This window comes from Dermacentor variabilis, chromosome 11, assembly GCF_050947875.1.
Source record: "Dermacentor variabilis isolate Ectoservices chromosome 11, ASM5094787v1, whole genome shotgun sequence".
NCBI lineage: Eukaryota > Metazoa > Arthropoda > Arachnida > Ixodida > Ixodidae > Dermacentor > Dermacentor variabilis.
Window position 1 is genome coordinate 2,793,961 of NC_134578.1, and position 26,840 is coordinate 2,820,800.

A 26,840-nucleotide genomic window follows, 5' to 3' on the forward strand; every position below is an offset into this window, starting at 1 on the left:
GGTGAAGACGAGATACACATAGCGTAACTTTCAACTTGTTTATTCGAAAATCTGGGCATCCCTCATATGCGCTTACACTCGTGACGCCATACTTGCTCACTGCACTCATTACACGTGCAAAATCCTTAGTTCCTCTTCTGTCAACGTCAGGGACGCTATACTCACACATTTTTCTATTTCGTCACATATCGACTTCGCCTCGATAATAAGCATTGTCCATTGATTGCGATTCCAGGCTATAACGGCGCAGCTATTGAATTTTGGAATGCAGGTGCACATTTCGCAGTGCGCGGCGAGACGGCAGTTGTCTCTGTTTTCGACATTATTGCAATGTTCCCTTAGGCGGTCATTTACTTGCCCAACTAAGTGTACTGACCGTCAATACATTGAACAATGTTGCCTTATATAGATAACGTCATTACTCCGAATATGATATGTTGTGTCTTGCGTACATTCAGTACGGACTTCGGGGAAGTTGGTTTCGCATATTTAGACAACTCCCAGTGGAGCTTCTGCATCATTTCTTTAGGCGTTTAGGAAGTACGGCGACGTTTACAACTGGGAAAGGCTTTCGGTAAATCGAATTTCCTCAGGACCTATCAAGCATGGATTTAAGTATAGGTGAAACGACTTACTACGTGCTCTCCGTATAGTTGCAGCGAACAATGGTTTGAGTAGAGATTGATGTGCTCTCGGGGTGTCGTAAGAAGAGCTTAACATGGACCTTGACCTGTTTTCATCGTTGAATCACAGGCAGACTATTCTCATCATTCTGCAGCAGGTCTATTGTTTCGAACAAGAAGGACCATCGTCGCAGGCGTGGAACGGACAAAACTAGAATATATTTCACGATAAGTCATTAAGCAAGTTGGTTGCCCGTTCGTCCAATGGCATATGTCCGTGCTTACCCCTTACTGATATGGTCTTGCAAGCTGCAACTACGTTATTTACAATATCGACCTTGGTTAAATTTCATTGTACCCACCAGTGCTATGCAGCGTTTCTGAATAAGCACAATGTGAAAATAATGTACACAAAGTAACTAAATGTTTGAAGAAACAATTGTGCACGAAATTCAAGCGCCCGTGGGTTACGAGTAAGGATCGGCAGACAGGCGGACGTCTTATTTACCATTACTGCAACGTGCATTCCGAAGAGCAAACTTTTAGCAGCACGCATACTTTCGCCGTGCCCATTTTGGCGCAGCGCGCACGTGAAGCCGTCAGTGATTTGGGCGCCAATTAACCCGGCGTTCCAATGTTGAGGCCAGCGGCTCTCGCAGTTTGTTCGAATGCCAAGTCTCAGGAATGGGTGGCTTTTACGACTTCCCATTTTTCGTTTCCGTAAAGGCCAAGCAGAGGAGCTGCCTCGAAGCGACCCAAATTTTTCGCGGCCCGTTAAAGTGCAGGTACACACTATAGCAAGCCTGTGCACGGCATTGATCTCTAGCGAGCGCTCGGCAACGCGCGCTTTCCGTCGTGGCCGGAGAGGGCAAAACGGGAGCGGACGAGACACGTGATCCGCGTTCAAAGGTCCTCGTGCTGCTACCGTGAACGGCGTACAGATTGCATCGAGGACAATAATCGGAAGCACTCGGCAGGGGGAGGCGCCTTTCGTATCCGCACTGCGCCCGGTGCATATCGGGCGCCGCGGTGAGAGGGCTGCGCCGGATCGAGTGGAGGGAAAGGGGCGCGCAGCAGGAAGCTGGCACAGCTGCGCCGCTTCTCGCGACGCGGTGACGCCGCAGCGCCCATGTGTTGCGTGCGCGCGCGCCGTCATGTGAGCCCGCGGATACTGCGCGTGACTTCCAGGGGAATGCCAAGACAAGGTGAGCCGCACGATCCGTATAACGGGGCCCATTATTTGTGGATTCTTTCCGAGCAAGTTTATTAAAACTTCTGTGGCACCAGACTGCGTCGTAATTACAAGGGGGTAATTTTCGTTTTTCATTCTTCGTAAATATCCTAACGGGCCACCACGCCGCCGTTACCGCTGGAATCAGCCACCCGGTACGACATATGATGAAAGGAACAGGAAATGGATCGCATTCATACTGGCAGCGATAAAAGGAAGAAAACTCGAACGCAAAGAAAACGTCGAGATACGCGGGACGGGCGCTGGTTCGCTTCGTGTCTTTCTCTGTGCGCGTGTTTCGTTAAGTTTCCTGCTGCCAGTATAATGCAAGCGCAACCAACTAGCCCGCGTTTCGCTTTGACGATGGAAATTGGAATGGATTACTACTGAATGACCGGGTTTACTCCGACTGGCTTAATCCGCTCGTACTTGATAACGCTTCGTAAAAACGGTCGCCTGCAAATTGCGACAACCAACGAGATGATTTTCAAGGCGCTGACAAGCGGCTGTTACAAACGAAAAGCTGTATCAGTTAGAACTCCGACCTGGCTGATAGTCCGGGTGCAGAAGGAAGCTGCAAGCGCCAGTTTCGGAGCACTCGCTTTTTCCAATGATTTTGAGATTCACACCATAGATATCATCACATAATGCATTTAATGCAGTGTGCTCTTTACTACCGATAAAGCACCTCTAAACGGTATACATAAGTCAACAGTGTTACGTGCGGTCTGCTAATATTCATGTGGCGCAAAAAGGTAGCAATAAATAAAGATTTTCGCCCCCGAAATGATCGAATCTGCAAATGCCTCTGGCCGCTGCAGTTCAGAGCACCGGCACGTACGTGTTCGCTTTGCATATCGCTTGTGAACAGCTGCAGATTTCCCTGCAGTGCTTATTCTTGCTAGGCGGATCGACGAACAATTTTTATTTCGATGAAGCGTGCATTTCACGGGAGCCAAGGAATATAAACTAGAGGAACCAGAGATACACTTCATCTAGGTCGCGTGTTTTGTCTGAACACAGCCGAGGATAATGCGGAAAACAAGCGCAAAGAATTTCATTGGTCTTGCCGAGCACATAATCCATGAAGGTCTAATGATTTTTCCTTTTCGTGACGCAACCACGGCACGTAGTTTTCCTTGACGCTCGTAAGAGGCTTCGCTTGGGGCACAAATCAAGGTTTCCCTGACGAGCTGTTCGCTACACTGCAGGGGTACCAGGACTTCCCGCTGACAACTCTCTCTCTCTCTCTCTCTGATTTTACGCCACAGGTGACGTCGAATATGCGTGAAAGGATAACGATGCGCTTTGAATATCTGGTCATTTGTAAAACAATCAGGCATAGCAAATTAGTCAGGGTGCGTTTAATTTGCAGAACGACACTAGGCTAGCGCCTCGCAGTTCGAGCGGGTCCAAAACGGTGGCTTGGCGGGATGGTTAGTCTCTTTCACGTGGCTAAAAAGATGCAGTCAATTACACCATGGCATCGAACGAAGCACAGCCGCCGCTTTGCGCCGATGTTAGTACGCCTTCGCACACGTTTTACGGTGAACGCGTGACAGTGAAAAAACGCTCATTAACAGTTAAGGTTAGTCAGCCTTGTTCGGAACATGTTCCATCAGTAAACTGCCAAATATGTATATCCTGAACTCAGTCTCTAAAAATATTTATCCAGCGAGTCAACGCAAGAAAATTATAATTCATTCGCTACTGGAAGTTTCTTTGTTTAGCTTGGCTACTCCGGTGCTTGATTTAACTAAAGACATTATAGAGACCGCCATCGCTTGCACAATCACACCGAAACTGTTCGCGACCTCGTCATGGAACCCATGTGCTGTTATCACTCGAAAAAGTCAAGTTGTGTTTATGCTGCAGTTCGGGTAGCTTTAGCTTACATAAACGCAAGTTTGATGCTGAAGAATATTGTTACGGGGATGTTGGAAGTATTGAAAGACAGTATTTACAATATATATATATATCACGAACAACACGCAGCAGCCAGCGTCTCGCCCCCCCCCCCCCCCCCCCGGACTTCTTCCTCTCTCTCCTTTCATCCTTCCGTAACAGGACCCCCGGATGGTGAAGCGCCGTCTCGGCGCATGGTAGGCGAAGAACTGCAAGCGAAGTATGGCTTCAGCCGCGAAATGTGCATGACGTCAACAGGCGGCGGACTTGAGAAGGCATCAAACTGTAGCGGCGAAATCTCGTAATTTCCGTCGTTAACTTGACGTAGGACTTCATAAGGCCCTGTGTAACGAAAGAGAAGCGTCTGGGAGAGGCCAACCCGACGACATGGTGACCAAAGGAGTACACAAGCACCTGGCGCGAACTTAACATCGCGATGGCACCGGTAATAAGGCTATTTTTGTATATGCTGCGAGGCTAATAAACCAGATCGGGCGACTTGATGTGCCATGTGAGCGCGATCGATGACTTCACGAGCGTACTCAGTTGCAACACGTGGCACAGAAGGCAGGATAGTGTCAAACGGCGATGTGGGGTCGCGACCATACAAAAGATAAAAGGGTGAATATCCTGCGGTGTCATGTCGGGACGAGTTATACGCGAACGTCACGTATACGCCACCGTGGCGTTCCAGTCGCGGTGATCGTTGGAGACGTACATCGACAGCATCTCTGTGATTGTTCGGTTGAGACGTTCCGTAAGGCCGTTAGTTTGTGGGTGGGAGGCGGTGGACAGCTTCTGCTCAGTGGCACAAGAGCGGAGGAGGTCGTCGACAACTCGAGACAAGAACGAGAGGCCGCGGTCTGTAAGTAACTGTCGAGGGAACTTCAGTTGGGTGGAGTCGTCCGACAGGTGGCAGGGGAGGTTTCTTCCAGCGTTGACACAATTCGCAAGTTGCGACATAACGATGCACAGAGTGGTAGAGACCCGGCCAGAAGAACCGGTGTCGTACGTGGTCGTATGTACACAAAACTCCAAGGTGTCCCGCCTTCGGTGCATCGTAAATTTGTTCGAGAGCGACGGATCGCAGATGACGACGAAGGATCAGGAGCAACTCAGGGCCGTCAGGGTTGATATTTCGGCGGTAGAGGATGCCGTCGTGCAGCACGAACATGCGGAACGTGCCGTCAGTGCTGCGAGATTGCACTCCGGCGGTGATGGAGTGCAAGAATTCGTCGCGTTGTTGTTCAGCGCGCATGTCGGCCGTGTCCGTAAAATTCATTACGCAGGTCACCGGATCATGCGCAGCAGGATCAGGGGGATCCACGGGGTGACGAGAGAGGCAGTCAGCGTTCTTGTGGAGGCGTTCAGGCTTGTAATTGACAATAAATTAAAATTCCTGGAGCCGCAAAGCCCAGCGACCAAGCCGTCCTGGCGGGTCCTGGAGGGAAGACAGCCAGCAGAGTGCGTGGTGGTCTGTAACGACCAAAAACATGCCGCCGTACAAATATGGCCGGAACTTGGCGACAGCCCAAACTAAAGCCAAGCACTCCCGCTGGGTGATGGAGTAATTTCTCTCGCCAGATGACAGCAGGCGACTCGCGTAAGCGATCATGCACTCGATACCATTCTGTCATTGGGCGAGAACAGCGCCGATGCCATGGCCGCTTGCGTCGGTGGACTTCGGTCGAGGCAGATGGATCAAAGTGGGCTAGTATGGGAGGGGTGGTCAAAAATCCGATGACAGCAGTGGATGCGTGAGCCTGCTTCGGGCCCCAAGAGAATGGCGTGTTTTTCTTTAGAAGCTCTGTCAAAGGGCGAGCACCGTCTTTGAATTTTTTGACGAAACGGTGAAAATACGAACACAGGCTGACGAAGCAGCGCACATCAGAAGCAGAACGTGGCAAAGGGAAGCTGCGAACGGCGCGAACTTTTCCCGGATCCCCTGGAAGAACTTTTCCCGGAAGACCGTATGAATGGCCGCGAGTCGGGTAACGTGGCTGCCGAACGTGCGAGAAAAACCAATAACGTCGTCACGACAACAAAGACAGGTGGTCCATTTGTAGCCTCGCCGAAGAGTCCATCATACGTTCAAATGTCGCAGGAGCATTGCATAGGCCAAAGGGCATGACTTTGAACTGACATAGACCATCTGGCGTGATGAAGGCCGTATTCTCGCGGTCCAATTCATCAACTGAAATCTACCAGTAGCCTGATCGGTAATCGATGGTCGAGAAGTGTTTAGCTCCGTGCAAGCAGTCCAAGGCGTCATCGATACGTGTTAGAGGGTAGACGTCTTTTCGCATGATCTTGTTTTAGTGGCGATAATCGACACAGAAACGCCCCGTGCCATATCATTTTTTTACAAGGACAGGCAAATCCCAAGGGCTCACTGATGGCTCTATGGCCCCTTTGCGGAGCATTTTGTCCACTTCTGATTGGATGCCTCAATGGTCAGCATGCGATACACAATGGGGACGCCAATGAATATGATCCGTCTCTCCAGTGTTTATACGGTGGTGAACAACAGATGTGTAGCCTAGAGCTACACATCTGTTGCTGTAATCAAAGATGTTACTGTACGATTCGAGCGGGATACGCACGTCCGTGGACTGTGCAGAGGTGAGGTCACGTGCAATCATTTTCGTGAAGTCATCCATTAAGGAACCAGAGCTGTGAGCTGCAGTTGGCACTAATAAACCACTGTCGGTCTTGAGACTCTCAGTGTCAAATTCGGAACTACTAGAAGCGCTGGCCAAGAACATGCCGGCCGGAAGCACTTGAGGGCACAGGCTGAAATTCAGAAGCGGTAGAACGACGTCGTTATTAGTAACCCTTACCAGCGTATGCGGAACAGCAACGTTCCGGTTCAAAAGCACGTCGATTATGGGGTGAAGCATATATTCATCGTCAGGAACATGTGGCTAAGCGGTCAAAGTGACGTAAGTAACTGCCTCGGGCGACAGACGCACATCGTGAAGTGAGCACAAGTGCGGTGGGCTGGTGCTCGGAGGATCGGCGAGTTGAGGAAGTCCTAGCTCAAGAACGCCGGTCGCGCAGTCGATGAGAGCAGGATGTGTGGATAAAAAGTCCAATCTAAGGATAACGTCGTGAGGGCAGTTGTCGATCACAGCATAGAGAACAGAAGTAGGGCGGCCGGCTATACTGAAACGCGCAGTGCACATTACAAGAAGGACCAGTATGCTGCCGTCGGCCACACGAAGCACTCGGGTAGATGCTGGGATGAGGACCTTCTTTAAACGTCTACGTAGGCTAGCACTCATCACAGATAGGTGGGCTCCAGTGTTGACGAGTGTTGATACAGGTACGCCGTCTATTTTAACGTCAATTGCACTTCTCTTTGCGAGCACATACAGATGATTTGCTGCAGTAGTAGGCAATGCAGCACCACCTCCGAGGGCTGCGTTTCTTAGTTTTCCGAAAGGGTGTGGCCAAAAGCCACAGGGGACGAAAGGCGACGTGGCTGTGGCGAACGGGAAGATGGGCGACTTGTTTGCGGTAAACGAGGCTGGTGTCCGCGCGGCGATGGTGAGAGACTGTACCACGTGTTCTAGCAGAGTTGTCGGCGCTGTTATACCCGGCGGTGGGCGAAACATTGCTGGCATTTCCATCAAAACGGCTCAGGTTGGTCGGCGTGCGAGGTGTTGAGGGCCACGAGTTGTGACGGTATCGGGCGACATGACCAATGTAGCGGCAGGTGAAACATGTCGGCTGGTCGTCCGCAGTTCTCCACTCAGTCGGGTTGCGATAACGCAGAGAGAAGCGTCGGGGTGGAGCAAAAATAGTAGAAGGGCGTGCGTTATTTCTGGGATTTGCGACAGCACAGACAGAATATAAACCAATGTTATCAAGTTCCTGGCGAACGATGGCTTGTACGATGAGAACTGAAAAAGTGGTAGCATCAGGGCTATACGCGAACAGACCGCTGCGGGCGCCATCGCATCTAGTTCACATCGAACGATTCGCACAGCGTCCTCTGATGGCGACGCATGCTGCCGTGCGGGTTGATCTTCACACGTAGACGTTGCGGCAGTATTGGGAAGTCTGGCGAATGGTTACAAGACGCGTAGGCTTTTGGCCTGCTCGAATTGTCGGCACTCTTTAATGATAGCATCAACTGTAGAGCAGCTTTTGCACATGAGCAGATTAAAGGCGTCGTCAGCAACGTCCTTGAGCACGTTCCCGACCTTCTCAGTTTTTGTCATGTCATGATCGGCTTTACGACAAAGTGCCAGCACGTGCTAGATGTACTAGACATAGGACTCCGTGGGTAATCGATTGGGCACGCGAGGTCGGTTCCTGCTTTGCGGCAATTTTACGGCTGGCTGGTTTGCCAAACAACTCTGTCAAATTCTCTTTGCATTGGTCCTAGCTCGTTAGCTCCTCTTCGTGGTTTTCGTACCACACCTTTACCGTGCCTCTTAGGTAGAACAACAGGTTAGCTAGCATAAGCGTAGGGTCCCATCTGTTGATTCCACTCACGCGTTCGTGAGTGGAATCCACTCTTTAACGTCGGTGCCATCGGTCCCGCAGAAATTTTCAGGATCCTTGGGCTGCACAACCACAACCGAAGGTGACAGCGACGTAGCTGGTGACGGTGACGTTGTAGGCGCCAACAATGTTGATCCCGCGTGCTCACCGTCATTCAGTGTGTGGACGGTGATGCGACGTCCACTGCGGAGCTCCGTTTCCAGCCGTGGTACCCCGCACCTCCCACCAATATGTTACGGGGATGTTGGAAGTGTAGAAAAACTGTATTTACAATATATATATATATATATATATATATATATATATATATATATATATATCATACAAGATAAGTCAGAGTAGTTAAGATGGCTGACCACCAAAAACACGCAGCAGCCAGCGTCTCGCGATATTCTTCCTCTCGCTCCTTTCGTCTTTCCGTAACAATATCGTAACAGGAGCACTGGAGAAAAGACGGGCACAAGATGGAAAAAACACACGAAATTACCAACACGCACAATCCTTTACCCTTGTCAGCCGAAAAATAAAGTTATTACTAAATTCAGGACAACATTCACTTGGGCTAGATGGTGCATACTTGAATTAGGAAGGAACAGCGCCAACTAAGACGATCACAAGTGGGGAGAACGACACAGGACAAGCGCCACCTGGCGCTTGTCCTGTGTCGTTCTCCCCATTTGTGATCGTCTTAGTTGGCGCTGTTCCTTCCTTATTACTAAATGGTAACCTCAAATTGTGACGGAGTGAATTATGTGGCGTACGTCATCCATGGATAAGTTTACAATTACGCTGGTAAATAAAAAAATACATTATATCGGAGCAATGTTTAAGCGTTAAAATTTCTTAGTCGTAAGTTGTTTTACAAAATTCTGATACTTCGTATTTGCATCCCGACGCGACATAGGTTGCTACACCCCCTCCTCGCCTATCAATTCAACTTAAAGCGCAGTCAGCATACCCATCAAAGTACAGCCGAGCAGTGCTACCATGATGCCATGTTTCGGTTAGCATAATAATATTAAACATGACAGAGAACAGATTAAAAAAAATCTCAGTGCCCTTCCACTCTATAAAAAAGGATGACCAGCGAAGCTCTGTAGGGCCCGTCACCAGGTCTGCCCATTTTGAGCTGACAAGCACAAAGCATACAATGCGCGATAACGATCATGTCTGCAAAGTATTACATTGCTACGCGCCGCGGAAAGATCTGAAATTTCAAACCGAAAGCCGTTTTTCCTTCTCGTAGCCGCTGCGCTCCGAGCCAGACGGTGGCGTACTCGCGTCCCTGCGCCTACGTACTCGGGTCTGCAGTGTAACGTCGCTCGTAGCGACACGTGACTTCAAGGATTATTCCAGACACCATGGGTTATCAGTGTGATCTGTTGCTTGAATTGATGAATTGAAGTTTAGAGAAATAATAAAACACACAAATGGAGTGTCTGCGTGTTTTTTATTTTACTTCGCACCGAAGTAAGAGAGGTGTACTTTCGATTCATCTGCTTGTTCCCACGGTCGTGCGGTCACGTGCGCAGGTACCGAAACTATGCCATTTTGTACCGTGTTCCAGCGCGTGATCATGCTCTGCGATCCAGTTGTTCTGCCTGAGTTTTCGTGTAGCACTGAATCATACTGCTAGTCATGTTTCCTTGTGCACAGCGCGCCAAGTCGTGTGCTGCGCGAACGAGACAACAGCTTGCGCGCGACGCCGTCAGCGGAACTGCGTACCAGCGAAAAAGAAAGCGAGGAGAAAAAGAATGAAGGCGGGACCTGTGAGGTATGCGTCACGTGATCCTCGAGGTTCGGTATGGGAGAACGCAGGGAAGGAATTTCGCTTGCGGAGGGTTAGACGGGGCGAGTGGAGAGAGCGTCTTGCTTAGCAGTGGAGCCCGCATGCTGAAATCACGGGTTCGCGGCACTGAAATCTTTCTATCTCGGCTATTAATGAGCCGATCTGAAATTTTTTTTGCGGCAGGACGCTCCCTAGAAGACACGTAACAACTTCGAGCGTATAACCAAAATTTGCTATGCGGCTTAGTGAGGGGTCCTTTAATGGCGAACTGCACCTCCGCTGCGGGTCGGCCCGGCATTGCACTACCTCCAGCATCGGGCCACGTATGGGGAGTTTCTTGCTTACTACAACGGCACGAAAATTTCCTTGGGCGGTAGAGGTACACAGCTTCGCTGTAAAATTCTAATTATTTCTTGTCTATAGGGTGCAGATCGAGCATTCAACTGCAGAGCGGGAATGCTGGAGTTGTAACCGTAAACGATGCGGTATCAAGAAATCGTGATATTCCATGACAATTTTAGCGAGTGTTCTCAGTAGCCACAGAAACAGCGGGCATAATCCTACCAAGATCACGGTCTTACGACATTTGCACAGCATCAGGGCTATCATTTTCCCTTGCATAGATTTTCCCGGGGCGCGCAGGTTCTAATATCAGGTCTGTTCTACTCTGCACTGGGTAAGAGTGAAAGAGACCTAAAGGAACGGGATGAATGAGGGTAAGAAGAGTAAGTGCTTATGTACATGCCTACCACTCGTCTAGTTTCATGTCTTGCAGGAACTTCAACAGCGCTTTCGTTGGCCACCTTGCAGTTGTAGAATCAGGCCATTGGACAAGGATAGCGTCTTCCGTCAGTGGTCGGCTGCCAACGCTGGCTAGGAAATTATCCGGCATCATGTATGCTAGGCAACCACATATGTTTTACAGCGTTTCAGGCTTCTGACAGAGCTCACGGTCATGACCGGTGGATAAGCTCCCCACCGAATTCTGCGTAGCAGTGACGTTTGGCTCTGCATAAGCTTCGGAGACAAACGCAACTTTCCATCTGGGTAGATTACATATAGGCATCGGTAACGTTGCCAACGTGAGCTCTGTGTGTCTTTGTAAGGTCCTGCACGAGCGCATTGATCAGTGAGTTAGTGTCAGGTCGCGACTAGGCACCGTACACGTCATTCAGATGTGCTGTGCGGAACGTGCGGTCATTAATCGTAGAGCGTAGAACGCGTTCTATTAGGCTGCCCTAAGTTTGAACAGCAAATATGTGCTTTGAAGGCAACATTGATGATCCTTATTAATTGTCCTTTCGGCATAGCAAGGTTACTTGAGTCATGGGATAACGTATCATTACAGCGATCACCTCTGAAAGCTTGAATAACATTCTTTGGTGAAAGTGTCATTGTATCAGTGCATTAATACTTTGTACGTCCTTGTGTGTTATTTATATGCCAGAGCAATGTGTGTGAATTAGAGATTGATTTGCGTGCTGTTCTTTCTATGTTGACTAAGTTTGAACAGCAAATATGTGCTTTGAAGGCAACATTGATGATCCTTATTAATTGTCCTTTCGGCATAGCAAGGTTACTTGAGTCATGGGATAACGTATCATTACAGCGATCACCTCTGAAAGCTTGAATAACATTCTTTGGTGAAAGTGTCATTGTATCAGTGCATTAATACTTTGTACGTCCTTGTGTGTTATTTATATGCCAGAGCAATGTGTGTGAATTAGAGATTGATTTGCGTGCTGTTCTTTCTATGTTGACTCTTGTTTATGCATACTTACGAAATGTGCTTTATTACCGGACCAGTTTTTTGCATTTCAAATCACCTCATGCTGTCAACCGTCGTTCGCTCAGTGGAAAATCTATTGTTTGCGGAGAAGCCACGGACACAACATTTGCTAACGTTTCCAATGTCATCAGAATAAATCACTCACACGTAATCCGCACTTCACCATGAGGTGCAGAATAAAGTTATTTGGTGAATATTTATTGAATAGGTGATTTCTCATGCCAGTAATGTCCGCCTATGCCAGTAATTGAGCTAAAGGATTAAAATTGTATTATCTGCCGCAATAATTTAAAAATATGCTATCAAGTTTAAAGATTGCGGTAAGAATAATCAAATATGACTGTCAAAATCAGGGAAATGTTTCCTGTATAACCTGCTGCATATTTTCCATGCCATCCTCGAGTCGCTATAACTTATGAGCACCTCAGCAGACCCATGAACCTCTCTGCCAACCATCGACGACACAGTATATCTTGTAATCATGGCATCCCAGATGAAACTCCGTAGTAGCAACCTCCAGTATCCCAACTATCCTGGTCGAAACTTCCTTACAATTACTATCTATCAAGCGGCCACGCTTACGTAGAGTTATCTGTTGCGCATGAGACGGCATAGTTTTCATATATTTAATGCTACCTAGTCCATGTGCCACCTGGGCACATTCATTCTGGCGGATCGGTCACGAATCGCATCCCACTACTGCGGGAGGTTCACCGCTCTGGGTCGGTCAGGCGACCGGGCGACCGCAGTCACCATATCCATGGCCACCATATCGACGCCCGGCTCAGCGCACACACCCGATCAACGTTAATCAAACGTGGGGCAGAGCTGCCCATCTGGAAACGTCCTCTAGCACCTGCCTCCCAGCAGCTGGATTACAAGGGCACGCCACGACCCCCGGCCAGTCACGAATGGGCACACACCAGTATCACACACACACACTGCCGCAGTTGTCTGCTCAGACACAACTAGCGGTCCATGTTGTCAGTAGGCAGCACATACCTGGTGGCCCAAGCTAGTAGACAACCTTGGTTCTTGGTCGTGTGCAACTGCTTATTGTGCGAGATCATCTAACTCATAACCGGCCATAACTGGCCAAAGTACCTAAAAAAGCTTTCACATTAAAAACAGACAATATTATGTGAATGAGTATAACATGGCATGTTATACACTACTTAAAACTGTCATCCAACACTAGATAGGGACAATAAATGCCGTTTGTCAGCTAGCTGGTACAGTTGGGTTCAGCTCACCAGCGGCTGGCACGCTAGCGCAGGCAGATCTCCTTTGGTTGAATTGCGTTTTCATTCTTTGGCTACTTCACGCACTTTCCGGGCGCCATGTATCTCAGTATGTTTGTATTTAACCGTTTTCCCACCTGCCTGGCTCACTGAGTAGTCTACGGTTGAATGGGTAGCGCATCGGGAACTGAGGAAACTGGGTTCGAAACCAACTATCGGACCGGACCAACTTGAATCAATGAGTATGTGCCAATGTGTAAATATGTGCCACTCTTCAGCGAGCCTCTTTCACGCCGTCATGATTCACTGTAGATGCGGGACTGGATACATATAGGTGCCGCTTTTCGAAGAAACTCTTTGACGCCGACTAGGAGCACTGGGTTTGTGCCATTCGGTCTCTGCTGATCTTCAGCGAGCCTCTTTGCTGTCAATTTGGGTCATTGGGTATGTACCAGTAGGTGTGCGCCGCTCTTCAATGAATGTCTCTGACGCCAACTTTGGTAAATAGGTGTGTGCTACTGGTAATGTGCGGCTCTGCAATGACGAATAAGATCCATAAATTTCTCCGATGCTCAGCGGAACAGAACCCACGTCACAAGGGCTCCTCCAATATAGCAAGCCGGCACACTAGCACGCTGCGCCATAAATGCATCTGCTATGTGCCGCTTTTAATGAACACCTTTCACGAGAACACTTTAGCGAGCTGTGCCATGAATGCACTGAGTATGTGCGGTTTTTAAATGAACCCCTCGCCAACGTGGGTCACTGAGTATGTGCCACTGAGTGTGCGGCAAGCGAGCGAACAATTCCCAGCAGCGCGGCACGCTTTTTGCCTCAGAGACCACGCGCGGACTTCTAGGCAGCGCCACTCGATGGCGCAGCGTGTCCAGAAAGGAGCGCGAGAGAGCAACCTGGTGGCCGCATGACGCGTTCCTCAGCGTTCGCCACGCACCAGTGCACCATGCGTTTCGGATGCCACCCCAGGCTTCGCGACGGCGGCTTTAGATGGCGCCGAGTATTCTTAGAAAACCAACTTAGGGTTTAGGAAGCGCGTAACGGGGGTTCGGCTGCAGTACACGTCTCATATATAACTCGTTTCGACGGTGGCAATACATTGTGTCGCTATATTGATCGAATACTAAACGCATTACCGTCTACAGTCATCGTGAGATGCGTTCTGCTCAATTTTTTTAGTTGATACAATATGTTAGTACGAAACTGCAGTATCGTGTTTACTTTGGCGAGCGGGAACAGGTGTATTATATTTTCCAAGTCGTAAATTCTCTTATTTATTCTCTTTCTCAACAGTTTTGCTGTCGCTGCAGTAAGCAGAACAATATAGTAGTGCCGCTCGGCCTGACGTTGTGTTATTTTGTAGTTTTCGTTTACGTGCGTATCGGTGGCTCACGTCGTTCCCGGGGCCAAACTCTAACCGTGAGCAGTTGAGTGTTTCTTTCTCCCGTCTCCAAGGCGGCGTTGGTCATGCGTGTGGAGCGCTACAGTTGAACGAGTTACGTGTAGGCGTCGGGAGCGCACACTGGCGTTTTTACTGCATCCCAACACTTTGATCGTACAGGATCGTCGGCTAATGGCGAGTCTATGCGAATAAAAGACCTCTCTTCTCTGATTTTCATTCCGTACTTGGGAGAAGCGACTGTCTTGCTGTACGTTTTATTCTGCGCTTGACCGTCGAATGATTCTGCTCACCTAAGCCTTTTCAGACGAACTGCAATGTGCACGATTTATACACGCTGTTTGTGAGACATATGAGGACATATAATTTTCTCTACAGGTCAGTGTTAACTACCCGACCATGGCGGCCACCAGCGGCGGGCCTCTGGAGACAAAGCGCTGCCTTCGGTTGTCCCTTGCCTGGCGGCTGTACCTGTACGCACTTCATGGCTACTTCATCGAGGTCACCTTCACCGCCGTCTGGGATCTGCTGGTGTACGGAAGCCTCGAGCTGCGCGGCTTCAGCAGTGTCTGGAGCCTTGCCATCTACTCCATTTCCTGCATCGCCATGGAGAAGATCAACAGCTTAATGCAAAGGCGGTGGCTTCTCGCTAGAGCGCTGGCTCACACTTGCTGGATTTACGCCTGGGAGTTCACTACGGGCTCTGTGCTGAGGTCTATGGGGTCTTGTCCCTGGGACTACCGGGACTTCCGGTACAACATTTACGGTTTGGTGACACTTGAGTACGCGCCACTTTGGTTCTTGTGCGGACTGCTCTTCGAACTGCTCCTTGTGCCCAACATGAACAGGCTGGTGTGGATGTGCGAACAGGCCGAATCTGTAGTGGACGTGAGGGACGGCTTTGCCGCAGCCGCAGCGAGGAACGGATACATCGCGTGGAAGAGAGAGTAGTGAGCTGTAGTTTGCATGCATGAACGGCCTAAAAAGCGGCTGGTGCTGGTGAAATGTCTCTGCAGCACGTAGTCGTTAAAACGCAATCGTTCATTCTTTTTGTTCAACAAGAATGCACATGCAATACGAGAACTATTCTAACGCGCTGCAGTTCAACAAAACGTCAGAAGATGTCACTAACAGCGTTGTTACTGTCGTTCACATGTCTGGTAAACCGGTGTTCTGTGGCAAGTAATACGTTTACGGGCAAGCAAAAACCCTCTGTTAATCATAACAGTCTGCTCCGCAGGTGATGCTAGGCTGAAACATACGTAGTTCACGTCGCCAACAAGATCATTTAACGCGATAGCGTTAAGGACTCCGTGCGGCAGAAAATCCGGCGTTGGCGTCCAGCGTCGGACGTCGTGTCGGCAGAAATAATTTCAAACCACACATACCCAGGGCCTCCATGTGGCGCTACGAAGTTACCGAACTAATTGAATTTCTCCAGCTAAAATACGTAGAAATATTATAAATTATGATTTACACATAACCTACAGACATGATAGCGTCGGAGTGTAATTTAAATGTGCGAGAAAACATCATACTGATGCGCGAGTACCCAAACGAATCCCTTTACCAACGTTTTTACCATTCATAGGCCGGCCGCGGCGTCCGCCAGTTTCGTGCGCCGGCGCGCAAATATCTTGGAGGCCACAGAGCGGCACACCCGGTTCCTTGCAACACCTTCCGATGGCTCTCTCCTACGCCTCATCGCGGCCCACGCCAGAGGCCGCGTTTCTACCGGAAAGCCCACCTTAGTGCACAGCGTTCGCCGCCAGCGTTTCCCGGTGACATTACGGTTACATACACTGCAGTTGCTGGGAAGCGTGACAAGCAGTCCGGGATATTTGAATGCTATCGCGTTCCACTATTAAAGGCGAAGCTGAAGCGTCCCCCAAATTTTTCTCCACGTTTCACGCTGGTGCGTTGCCCTTTGGAACTCTTCTAGAAGAGTGACGTTTTTACTTCAAATCATCCCTAGCGTTATTACTGGTTCGTAAAACCGCTTGCCTAATGCTTATTGCGTTTAAGTCTAATACCGAAAAAAATCAATAAAAGAAACAATAGCACACAGAAATATCGAAGGCGCAGCTGCAATTCGCCGAGTGCTTGATAGATGGCGCCACAATACTGCACCGCAGCAACACAGACGCTTCAGCAAGACGGGTGTTATCTACGCCTTGCTCACGAAAGTTCCTCCGCATGTGAGGTGATGCGGCGATTGATAAGAACACGTACGCCAGCGGTGCATGCACAATGTGGAATACCTGACGTTATTATCGTAAGTCGTTTAAGTGAGAGCTTAAAGGGAACAGACAGACAGACAATGAACTTTCATTGAGGTACTGAGGGACTAGCCGGCGGAGACCCGTTGGGGCCCCGCCGAAGGGAAGAAAATTTTTTTTATAAACCGCTGGGCTGGCAAACCCGAAATATATATAAAAAAATTCTGTTCACACGCACCGTGGGATTTGTTATAAGCGAAGCCTCCTGTGATTGATTAATGTGGTGAATTGGGCGTGCTGGGGGGGGGGGGGGTACATATTTGACAAAGCGGCAGCGCAAAAAAAAAAACAAAGAAAAGGAAACCGATGGATACGAGACGAGAAGGACGAGAGCTGTGCTGGTTGCTTTGATTGACGATAGTTAGTAGTGATGTTCACGGCGGTTGTTTATTGTTTTCATCGTTTAGTGCCATACGAGAATGGTGAGTTGATGTTAAACGTACTTTGCGTGCACCATTCCTGTTTGTCTGCGTAGCACACAGAACACACAGGGCGCCATGTTTCCTTGAGGCGTTGTGCGCCATTGTTCATAACTTCTGAGAGGGTTGAGCATTGTCATTGCCTCATATGGCACATCGCATCGTGGCAGAAGTGTGAAGCCTTAATTGAACTATGGGGCTCTTCCACAATTTCGTTGCAGTGGTTGTCCGTGCAGCAGCCACCGCGCTCGATGAGCACGGCGACGAGCCAATCCGATGTGCTGCTCATTGTTTTCGATGTCGAGTAATCGGCACAACTGAGCTACAGCAGCTTCGCCCCCCTCACCCTTCACCTGGAAGTTTGCAGGTTAGCTAGTTGCATTCACGTTCGTGTGACGATCAAAGTTGGAAGTTGCGCTTGAGAGGCACGGTTGCTGTCAAACAGAGTTTTGACGATAACCGTCACTAAGGCGCCAATTATTACGTTCTTGTAACACGCCTGGTAATCGCGACTACATCTACGGCGCGACATCTGGCGGTAAAGTTAACACTCCAGAGTATACTCAACGCAAGACACTTTTAATGCGAAAGCAGTATATGCCACATAACGCGAAAATCCAGCGTCGTCGTCGTCACCGAACGATGGTGCCAAAGTCGCGGACGGAGCAAAGAGTAGAAAATACACGACAGAAATGTTCGGATGGACGTCAGATTTCTAAGGGGGGGGGGAGGGTTCCTATTAGCAAAGTAGACTAATGACTTTCACAATATAATTTGGTACATATATAGGACTGGGTGGGGGTCGAGCCCGGGTCTTCGGGGTGCGAGACGAGCACGATTCCCCGATGCCAAGGCGGCTCTGGTTCACTAAAGGTGTGGCCTACAGTGCGTGCGCCATTGGTCACGTGACGGCGCAGCCAATAGGGAGGAGGCGGCTTCACCTCGTGAGATGAGTGTGTAAAATGAGTCGCTGCTTCCCACGCGTCACTTGCTCTTCGGATTTTATCGGTGCTGTCTCGACGGACTCTGAAGCGTCTACCTCAGCGGCAGCTCACGAAACTGTGGCCAACGTATACGGAAGCACATTCGCCGAATCAGCAGAAATAACTTTGACGAAATAGTTCTGCGGAAGCCCCGCAAGGTGGAGAGAGGTAATTATAAAGAGGTAATTATAAAGGGGTAATTACAAAGTGGCTGCCCCGGAAAGGCGGTGGTCCCGGGTTCGAGCCCCGGACCAGCGACGAATTTTTCTTCAACTGCGAGGCTTTTCTTTCGAGGAACCCACATGGGTTTTCTTTGTAGCAATTGCTACGAACGGGTGGATGTCCAATTTTCCCTTTATTAGAAATAACTTTAATGCACGTAGAAAACATTTCACCAAAGGGACTATAATGCTTTCGCAATCCCACACATATGCAGTCTTAAGTGTCTTTGTCGAATATTCTTTTTTTTTTTAGTTTCATGTAGCAGCTGTGTAGGCAGATCACGTAGGCAGATCATATTTTCTTATTGCTGCATTATTTACAGCAAAACCAACTAAATAAGTATCATGCAAATATCTGCGTTGTACAGTTTGGCTATACATAATGTAGTATTTATAACAAAAGGAGAATAGAACGCTACATGAATGCTAATTATTAAGATACATACTTTATTATTGCGCTATGTACCATAAGAAAGCGGCAGGAAAGCAAGGACATTCGTTTGTCCTTCATTTCCTCTCCTTGCGTCATTTCGTATACAAGAAGGGATGAAAAGGAGATTGCTTCATCATCTTTTAACTATGGGCGTTCTTGTACTGCAGCAACCGAAGGAAATAACAGACGAGGAAGTATTCGCTGCTTTCTTGTTCACTCGTGTACTTGCCCCAGATATTTAAAATGGCATGAGAGCAAGCCCGAATGTTTACCTCTGTGAATTCAAGCATGCGCTAGGAACTCCAACGCTGTTACAGTCTAATAGAGGGACAAGCTTGTTGTGCTTATTTTTGTGAAAGGGTTCTACAACAGGACGTGAGGAGCCAGTCGCTGCCAATGATAACAAATGACCAACATCAGATGAAATGAGCCCGTACAAAGTGCGGCACCTGGAATCACTAATAGCGCAGAGCTTTCGTTCAGCGACTATAGATCGTCGAGGTGCTCCGTAAACTGGGTGTGATGCTCTAACGCGAGGTCACACTCGCAATCGACGATGGTCGTGTCTCCGCTCCTTCCGAAGCTCTTAAATGATGAGGGCTTTGCTTGTGAATGGCAAAGCTGGGACGAATAATCCCAGGCCGTTGTAAGTGGGGCGGCGCGGCTATGTGCGCCGACGGCTCGCAAGCTGTCGGCCAGCGGCCTGTTCGGGCTCGTTGTGGGCGTTGGCATGGTCTGCCTCGCTCAGCTCTTCTAGCATATGATGGGGCGAATGACATACCAATGGACGTTAGCTTTTTTGAGCTAGTACTGAACGTGTTACTCAGACGGAGTTTTACAGGTGAATGTCGTAAGGCTAGAGTATCAACAGCACCCTCCTCCTCGTCTTCGTTTTAGGCAACAAGTAGTCGACACTTGCAGATCTTGCGATGGCAACCACCCAGACATATGGTAGGTTCCCACATATAAGCCATTGGGCAAGTTATCGACATTTTCCAGAAAGTGGGTTTCAGTGCTGGATAGGGATGGAATGCAAAAAAAAAAAAAAATGTGTACCGTGATTTTGGTGCATGCTAAAGCACCGATGGTAATCAGAGGTCTTCCACTAAGCTGTACTTCACAGCTCGTTGCGCCAGTTTCGGAACGTTAAACCCACATTTTTAGGGCTATGGTAGGTACCGGAGGAACGTACAGCGAAAATAAATAAATAAATAAATAAATAAATAAATAAAATAAATAAATAAATAAATAAATATTTTAGAGATTACTTAGGCTCTGAACTTACAAAGCAAACAGCAGCATTCTGCAACATTGAAGATCACCATCATGCTCTTGCTTACCCTGCTCTTTAGCTCGGCAATGTTTTATGCGGGGCTCTCCCAAAAATATGCCCCATGTACGTACGTCACGCGATCATCATCACACAAAACCGAGAGATGGAAATGCTTTGCCGTTCTGTGCCTACATAATGATTAAGAAAACAGGCATAGCAAGCTTAGAAGGCTTTACTTCATTAAAGGAATTGTGCTCTTAATGACTTACATTTGTTGCAATACGAACGTTTAGATGTTATTTCTTTTATCACTGAATAATTTCGTAGACTGCATGGCCGGCAGATGGACACCTATAAAGGGTAGTAAAAATAGCAGTGTTTGAAAGTGTCTTTCGGTCTAACCACCACATCCTTGATATAACTGAAAGCTTGCTTGATTTCCGCGTCACTTCTCGTAGTCCGCCTGCAGTAGGCGACGAGTCGCCGGTTGGGAACACGCGTTTTTGGTGTTCCTGTCGGAGTGAACCTCGGCGTGTGATCTGTGCGCTCGATCTTGCGGTTACTCTGTCGTTGTGCTACTACTTGAACAGAGAGAGAGAGAGAGAGATGGCGTGTTTATTGAAGTGTTGTGTGCACGCGCAAAGTACTGCCACAGCTGCCCGTGTTCTCTTTCCCGAAGGAAGCAAGCCGCCGTCACAAGTTTTTACGGGAAATACTTGGAAAGAATGCCACTCGGATAGGTACAGCACTAATTATAAAAAAAAAGATAATGCTGCTGTCCGCGAACCACACCCTCGTCAGCATTTCTCGGCAGTTTACCACTGCTTGACTGCAGCATTCCAAAATAGGTTACCGAAAACTGCGCACTGTCTTTTGTCGATTGTGGAAAGCGGTATCATGGCCGCTCGATGCAAAGCAAGGTGCTTTTGGATCGAGCGGTCGTGGCGGTATAATGGCTTGAAGTACCTACTTATAGCTTGAGTTTAGCTGAACAATGAACGCTAGGCTTTCATCAGGGCGAATAAACAAAAATATCGCCAAACTGCTGTAGGCGTCACTTTAGTCAATCTTGTACTCCCGACGTAAAAGGAGCAATTTTTGCTATTTCACTGCAGCGTAATCTACGCAGATAAAACGAGTGTTCATAATTGACTCCGAGTCATGTCGTGATATGTACCGCAAGCCATGTTTCTCCGAACGAAATTTCCGCGACTGCAGCATAGATGGTGATAAAACGCCCGACTAATAGTTGCATGTTTTCTAAGGTATGTGCTCGGAATTTCAAGAAGTTCATCAGGCGCAAGATTCCACCGATGATGAATTTTCAGACGACCTCGAGTCCCTTTTTGCTGCAGTGCGTTGACTTCTTAAGCAATAAATAACAATCCAGCCTTGTTGTTTGTCAACAACGGAGACTAAATGTTTTACGTTATTTCGCGCTTGTTAGGGCGATTGCGCTCGGAAGTACACGCAGCCACGATTAGATTTACAGCTATGGTCCTGCCCAATTCATAACGAGTATTAGTCTAGTCTGTCCAACGGGGCTCACGTAGAAAAGAAAAAGTAACAGCACGCAAAAAAAGAGCATGATCGCACACGGCTCAAACAAGAAAGCCGCCGCGGAATATCACCGACTGCGAGAAGCGTGCACTAAGGTGGTGACGTGACCGTCGGAGAGGGAGAGAAAAAAACTTTATTTTCATGTTGGGTGATGCGATGGAAAGGTACTCAGTACAGAGCCTCGCTTGTGGCATTGTTCAGTGCAACACTGATAAACGCCGCAGAGTACCGTTGATCGTCGGCGCTAGTTGCTTCTGCCAGCCATCCGGCATGGGGTTTAAGAGAAAGATTTGTATGGCAGGCAGAAGAGGTGGTGGTGGTCCACAGGACCAGAGGATACGGGATGTGTTCGGGTGTTCGCCACAGTATTGGCAGGGCAGGGGGATCTTCCGGTAAGAGGCCGTGGACGATGTGCATTCGCGCTGGCGTATGGAATGTTTCAGTCTGGGCCTGACGAATCAGTACACCGTGCTCATGGGTGAGATTTTGCTGAACTTGGGGAACTTGCGTCTTGCCTCTTGATAAGGCCGCAGAAGCAGGGGAGCCGACCTTTTCGTCTGGGCTGGTCGCGGAATGTAGGGTGCCTGGTTCAAAGTCTCGCAGGCGAGCTGATTAGCTCTTTCATTTCCCGGCAGCCCGTCATGACCAGGTATCCAGATGATTTCTAAAGAACCCTGAAGGTGCTCATATTTAAATAGGTGTCGAAATGTGGGCCGGGAGATCGTTGTGCAACAATTTCCTGCAAGCCACCATGGAGTAGGTAAATATGATTCTTGGGTAGGCTCAGATACTAGGGGGCATGTGTTTGGTCGCGATTGCCATGGTTGTCAGCTCCGCTAAAGTCGGATCTGTCCTTGGGAGCGCCTCCGTATGTACAGTTTGGAGGTCGTTATTCACGACTGCTATAGCGGAGCCCCGTGCACTAACAATAGCATCAGTGTAGAAGTAGATGCCGTCAGGGTGTCTTGCCGTGTACCTCTTGAAGTAGGCAACTCGCTGGCATCGCCTCTCCTTGCATCTTTCTGGATTCTTGTGGCGTGGCAGTGGAGCTATGGTTAGGAGTTCGCGTTGTTTCGGGGGTAGTGGGCGCGTGTCCACAGTAGGCGCAGCTTCTGGATGATGACTGATGCTATGGAGGATGTGTGTGCTTTAACACGTGCGCTGAAAATGTAGTTCATGGCGACGACGATGAATGCTGACTAGTTCCGCCACCGTGTTAGGGCAACCGATGTCAAGGAGGCGCTTAGTGCTGGCACTAAACGAAATTCCGATCGCCAGCTTTGTCGCCTTCCGGATGGGCGCATCAAGGTGATTCATATCCTGCTGGCGGAGATTGGTATACGGCAGGTGATAAGGCAGGCTCGACATAATTGGTGCGTTTCGTAGTTGAAGCATTTCCGCCTCCTTCACTCCAGTGAGCCACTGGAGACTCTACGCATCATGTGCAGCACCTGTTCTCCTTGCCTGAGCAGGTGCTGCACCGTCGCAGCGGGACCTCTATCTTTCTGGATATGGAGAACGAGTACCTTAATACATTTTGGTTGGGAAATCGGCACGCCTTCGCTTACAATTTGTATGGCGGGCGGTCGCCATGTTTTGTGATAGATCAGTGGGATAGGAGAGGAATAAACTTTATTTGTCCGACGGTTGATAGATCAGTAGCAACTCAGATTTTTCTGGCCCACATCCTAGGCCAATAGTTTGAGCACCCTCATGCACCCTGTTCATAGCCTGTTGGAGAGTTTCTTGGATGTGTCCTGGCGAACCCGTGTTGATCCAGATGGCGATATCATCTGCGTATATCGCATGTTTGATGTCGCGGATGTCTCGTAGCGCTCTATGGACGGCGCATATGGCATGATTAAAGAGTGTGGTCGAGATCACTGAACCCTGCGTGATACCTCTCTGCGGATGGGGATACCGTTGTGAGGTGATGTCGCCTACTCGTAGCGTATACGTGCGACTCCGTAAGAAGTCCCTGATATAATTATAAAGCTTGGTTCCACAGCCAGAACCTTCGAGCTCTTGCAGCATAGCATCGTGGTTAGCATAGTCAAAAGCTTTCTTGAGGTCGATGGCAAGAATAGCTTTAAGCTGAGCGCTGATTGTTTCCTTCGTGATTCCTTCCTGTAAATGCAGCAGAACGTGTTGAGCAGATAAGTGATGTCTGTATCCAATCAAATTATGGGGTAGGTGTTGGGATTTCTCAAGGTGACCAAGAAGTCTGTTAAGCACGATACGCTCCATCAGCTTACCGACGCAGGATGTTAGCGATATTGGACGCACATTCGCTATGGCTTGCCAGGCCTCGGCATAAAAATGATGCTGGCTGTCTTCAATTTTTCTGGCAAGCTTCCCGTGTCCCACGCATTATTAATTTGTTGAAGTAAGAATGCATGATCGGCTTCTGTAAGGTTGCGGAGCTGTGTTGTCGTAACTTGGTCTGGTCCTGGCGCTTTATTCGGCTTTGCTTCTGCTAAGGTACGCTGTAATTCCGCTAATGTGATTGGGCCGATGGGACCCTCATTTTCTGGCTCTGTGTTTTGTAGTCAGCATACTGCTCCTGCTTTTGATTCTGTTTCTCATGATTTACTTATTTTCAAACTTTCTCTTCTTAATATTGACCCAAACGTATTTGCATGGATTAAGGATTTTCTCTCTAACAGGACCCAGTATGTAACCGCTAATGATTGTACTTCTAGACCTTGTTCAGTTACCTCCGGTGTACCGCAAGGATCCGTACTGGGGCCCCTGCTTTTTCTCATCTATATTAATGACCTTCCTGACTGTATCTCTAACTCAATCATTAGGCTATTCGCGGGCGACTGCGTCATCTACCACAAAATAACTAACCTTAATGATTCCAGTAAGCTTCAAGATGATCTGGTTAGTGTATCAAATTGGTGTAACAAATGGCAAATGCAGCTTAACACAAATAAATGCAAACAGATGCGTGTCTCCTGCCGCTCTACCCCTTCTGATCCGCCCCCCTATTCTATTAATGGTACTGTCCTGTCGGTTGTTAACTCTTGTAAGTATCTTGGCCTGCATATTACTAGCAATCTTTCCTGGAACATGCATGTTGAATATATCACTAACAATGCTAACCGAACATTAGGTTATCTAAGACGTAACTTTGCATCCGCTCCGACCTCACTAAAGCTTACCATGTTCAAAACGCTCGTCCGTCCAAAATTAGAATATGCGTGTGCCATATGGGACCCTGCTCATTCCAATCTCATTAATTCACTTGAAAGCATTCAGAACCGTGCAGTGCGCTTTATCCTCTCTAATTATTCACGTCATTCTAGCGTAACATCCATGAAAAAAACATTAGATCTACCTGACCTTTCACTACGTCGCAAGCATTCTCGCCTTTGTCTTTTTCATAAAATATACTACCTCAATCCTTTCCTGAAAGAAAATCTCTTCACCAGACCCAGTTACATTTCCTCTCGCATCGATCATCAACACAAAGTTGAAGTGCCAACTTGCCGCACTAATTTATACCATTCATCATTTTTACCAAGAACCGCCACTGCATGGAACCGCCTTCCCGCCTCCTTATTCACCATTTGTGACAGTACCAATTTCAAGCTTGCTGTTCAAAGTGTCTTATAGTTCCTTCACGATTTTTTGTTAATTTTCTTTCGTTCTGCAAATAATAATGTACCCTACCACTCCTTTCTGTTGTGCCTGCCGGCCTTGAAAGTATGTACAATAAATAAATAAATAAATAAATAAATAAATAAATAAATAAATACTGTGGTTGTGCTGGATCCGCTATGTTGAATAGTTCGTCGGTATGCTCAAATGTTTCTAGCAGCTTCCGGAGCTTATGGGATGTTTCTGTCTTTGTGTGGGTTGGGTCAATGAGTTATCGGATGAGATTCCACGTAGGGCTCATATTCCGCGCGTCGTTGAGCTTGTTGCACGTATCGTACCACTGCTCCCGAGTCAGATGTTCAGCGTAGTGGACGATGGAACGATCTGCTCGTTGAGCGTGCTGATGCGTGATCGTAGTTTGCGATTGAGCTTATTTCTTTTCCATCTCTTGATGAGGGCATGTCGTGCCTCCCAGAAATTAAGAAGACGCTTGTCCGTGCTTGGTTGCTCCCACTTCTCTGTAATCTCCTTCGTGTGTGTCTGGATTCGTTGCCTGACCATCTCTACCCAATCTTTCAGGTGCATGCTTTGGAAGTCTCCTACATGTGTCTTGCGTAACTCATTCCAATCCGTGAGGCGATTCTCGCGCTGGCGCTTTGGGAATCCTTTGATATGCAGAAATATCTGTATGACAGCGTGGTCACTCGTTAAGGTATCGTGCGTGTTAACCCATTGCGCTGACAGTCGTCCTCTAATGAAGGCCAGACCGGGCGTGGTATCTCTTTCTACGAAGTTTCCGTGCCGCGTTGGGGAGTCGGTCTCGCTAAGGAGAGTTAGCTGGGCTGACCGTCGGAGGAGAGAGAGAGAGAAAAAAAAAACTTTATTTGGTTCCTTCAAGGATTTAGCGCCTCGAGGTCTCGGTCGTCTTTTTAGGCGCCGGCGACTTGGAGCCCCTTCCGGCAAGGGTGGGCCCCTATTCCAGGGCTCCACTGAGCCTAGCAACCTGACTAGCGTGCTGCACTAAGGCCCTTTGGGCCGTGAGCTCGCAGCTGGTAAGCCGACTCTCCCATTGCTCCGCACTTGGGTTATTGTGTTGGTGGAATGAGTGATTGTGTTTACATTCCCATGTGACGTGATATAGTGTGGGTGTGGCCCCGCACACAAACATGGCAGGTGTCTCTGTATTGTGTTGGGTACATTTTGTTTAGGATGTATAAATTTGGGAAGGAGTTTGTCTGCAATCTGCGCCAACTCGTTGCTTTCTCCTGCGTTAGAGCTTTGTGCGGTGAGGGATATTTGGCTCTCGTCCCTCTGTATAAGTTTAAGATTTCTGTGTATCCTCCTTCACAAGCGTGTGGGTGATACTCCGGGGCGTGCGACTGCTCTGCTCGGAACGTGGTCTCTCGAGCTAGGCTGTCTGCCCTTTCGTTACCCTCTATGCCTGCGTGGGCCGGAATCCAGATTAACTTGTGCGTAACGTTCCTCTCGGCGAAGTTGGCTCCGCCAAGAATTCTGAGGGCGGCTTTGCTAATCCTGCCCCTCGTGTAATTTCTGCACGCTTC

At 48.5% G+C, this 26,840-nt stretch overlaps 1 protein-coding gene across 1 annotated transcript; it reads left to right on the top strand.

Moving 5' to 3' along the window:
* Nucleotides 1–1,699: 1,699 nt before the first annotated feature.
* LOC142564366 (transmembrane protein 229B-like) lies at nt 1,700–17,236 on the top strand. The gene is made up of 2 exons (XM_075675350.1): nt 1,700–1,828; nt 14,883–17,236. The coding sequence occupies exon 2, from the start codon at nt 14,904–14,906 to the stop codon at nt 15,453–15,455; it is 552 nt and encodes a 183-aa protein (XP_075531465.1). The 5' UTR covers nt 1,700–1,828; nt 14,883–14,903; the 3' UTR covers nt 15,456–17,236.
* The last annotated feature ends 9,604 nt before the right edge of the window (nt 17,237–26,840 follow it).

Coding starts and splice junctions, on each gene's coding strand:
- LOC142564366 (XM_075675350.1), top strand. CDS start 14,904: ATGGCGGCCACCAGCGGCGGGCCTCTGGAGACAAAGCGCTGCCTTCGG.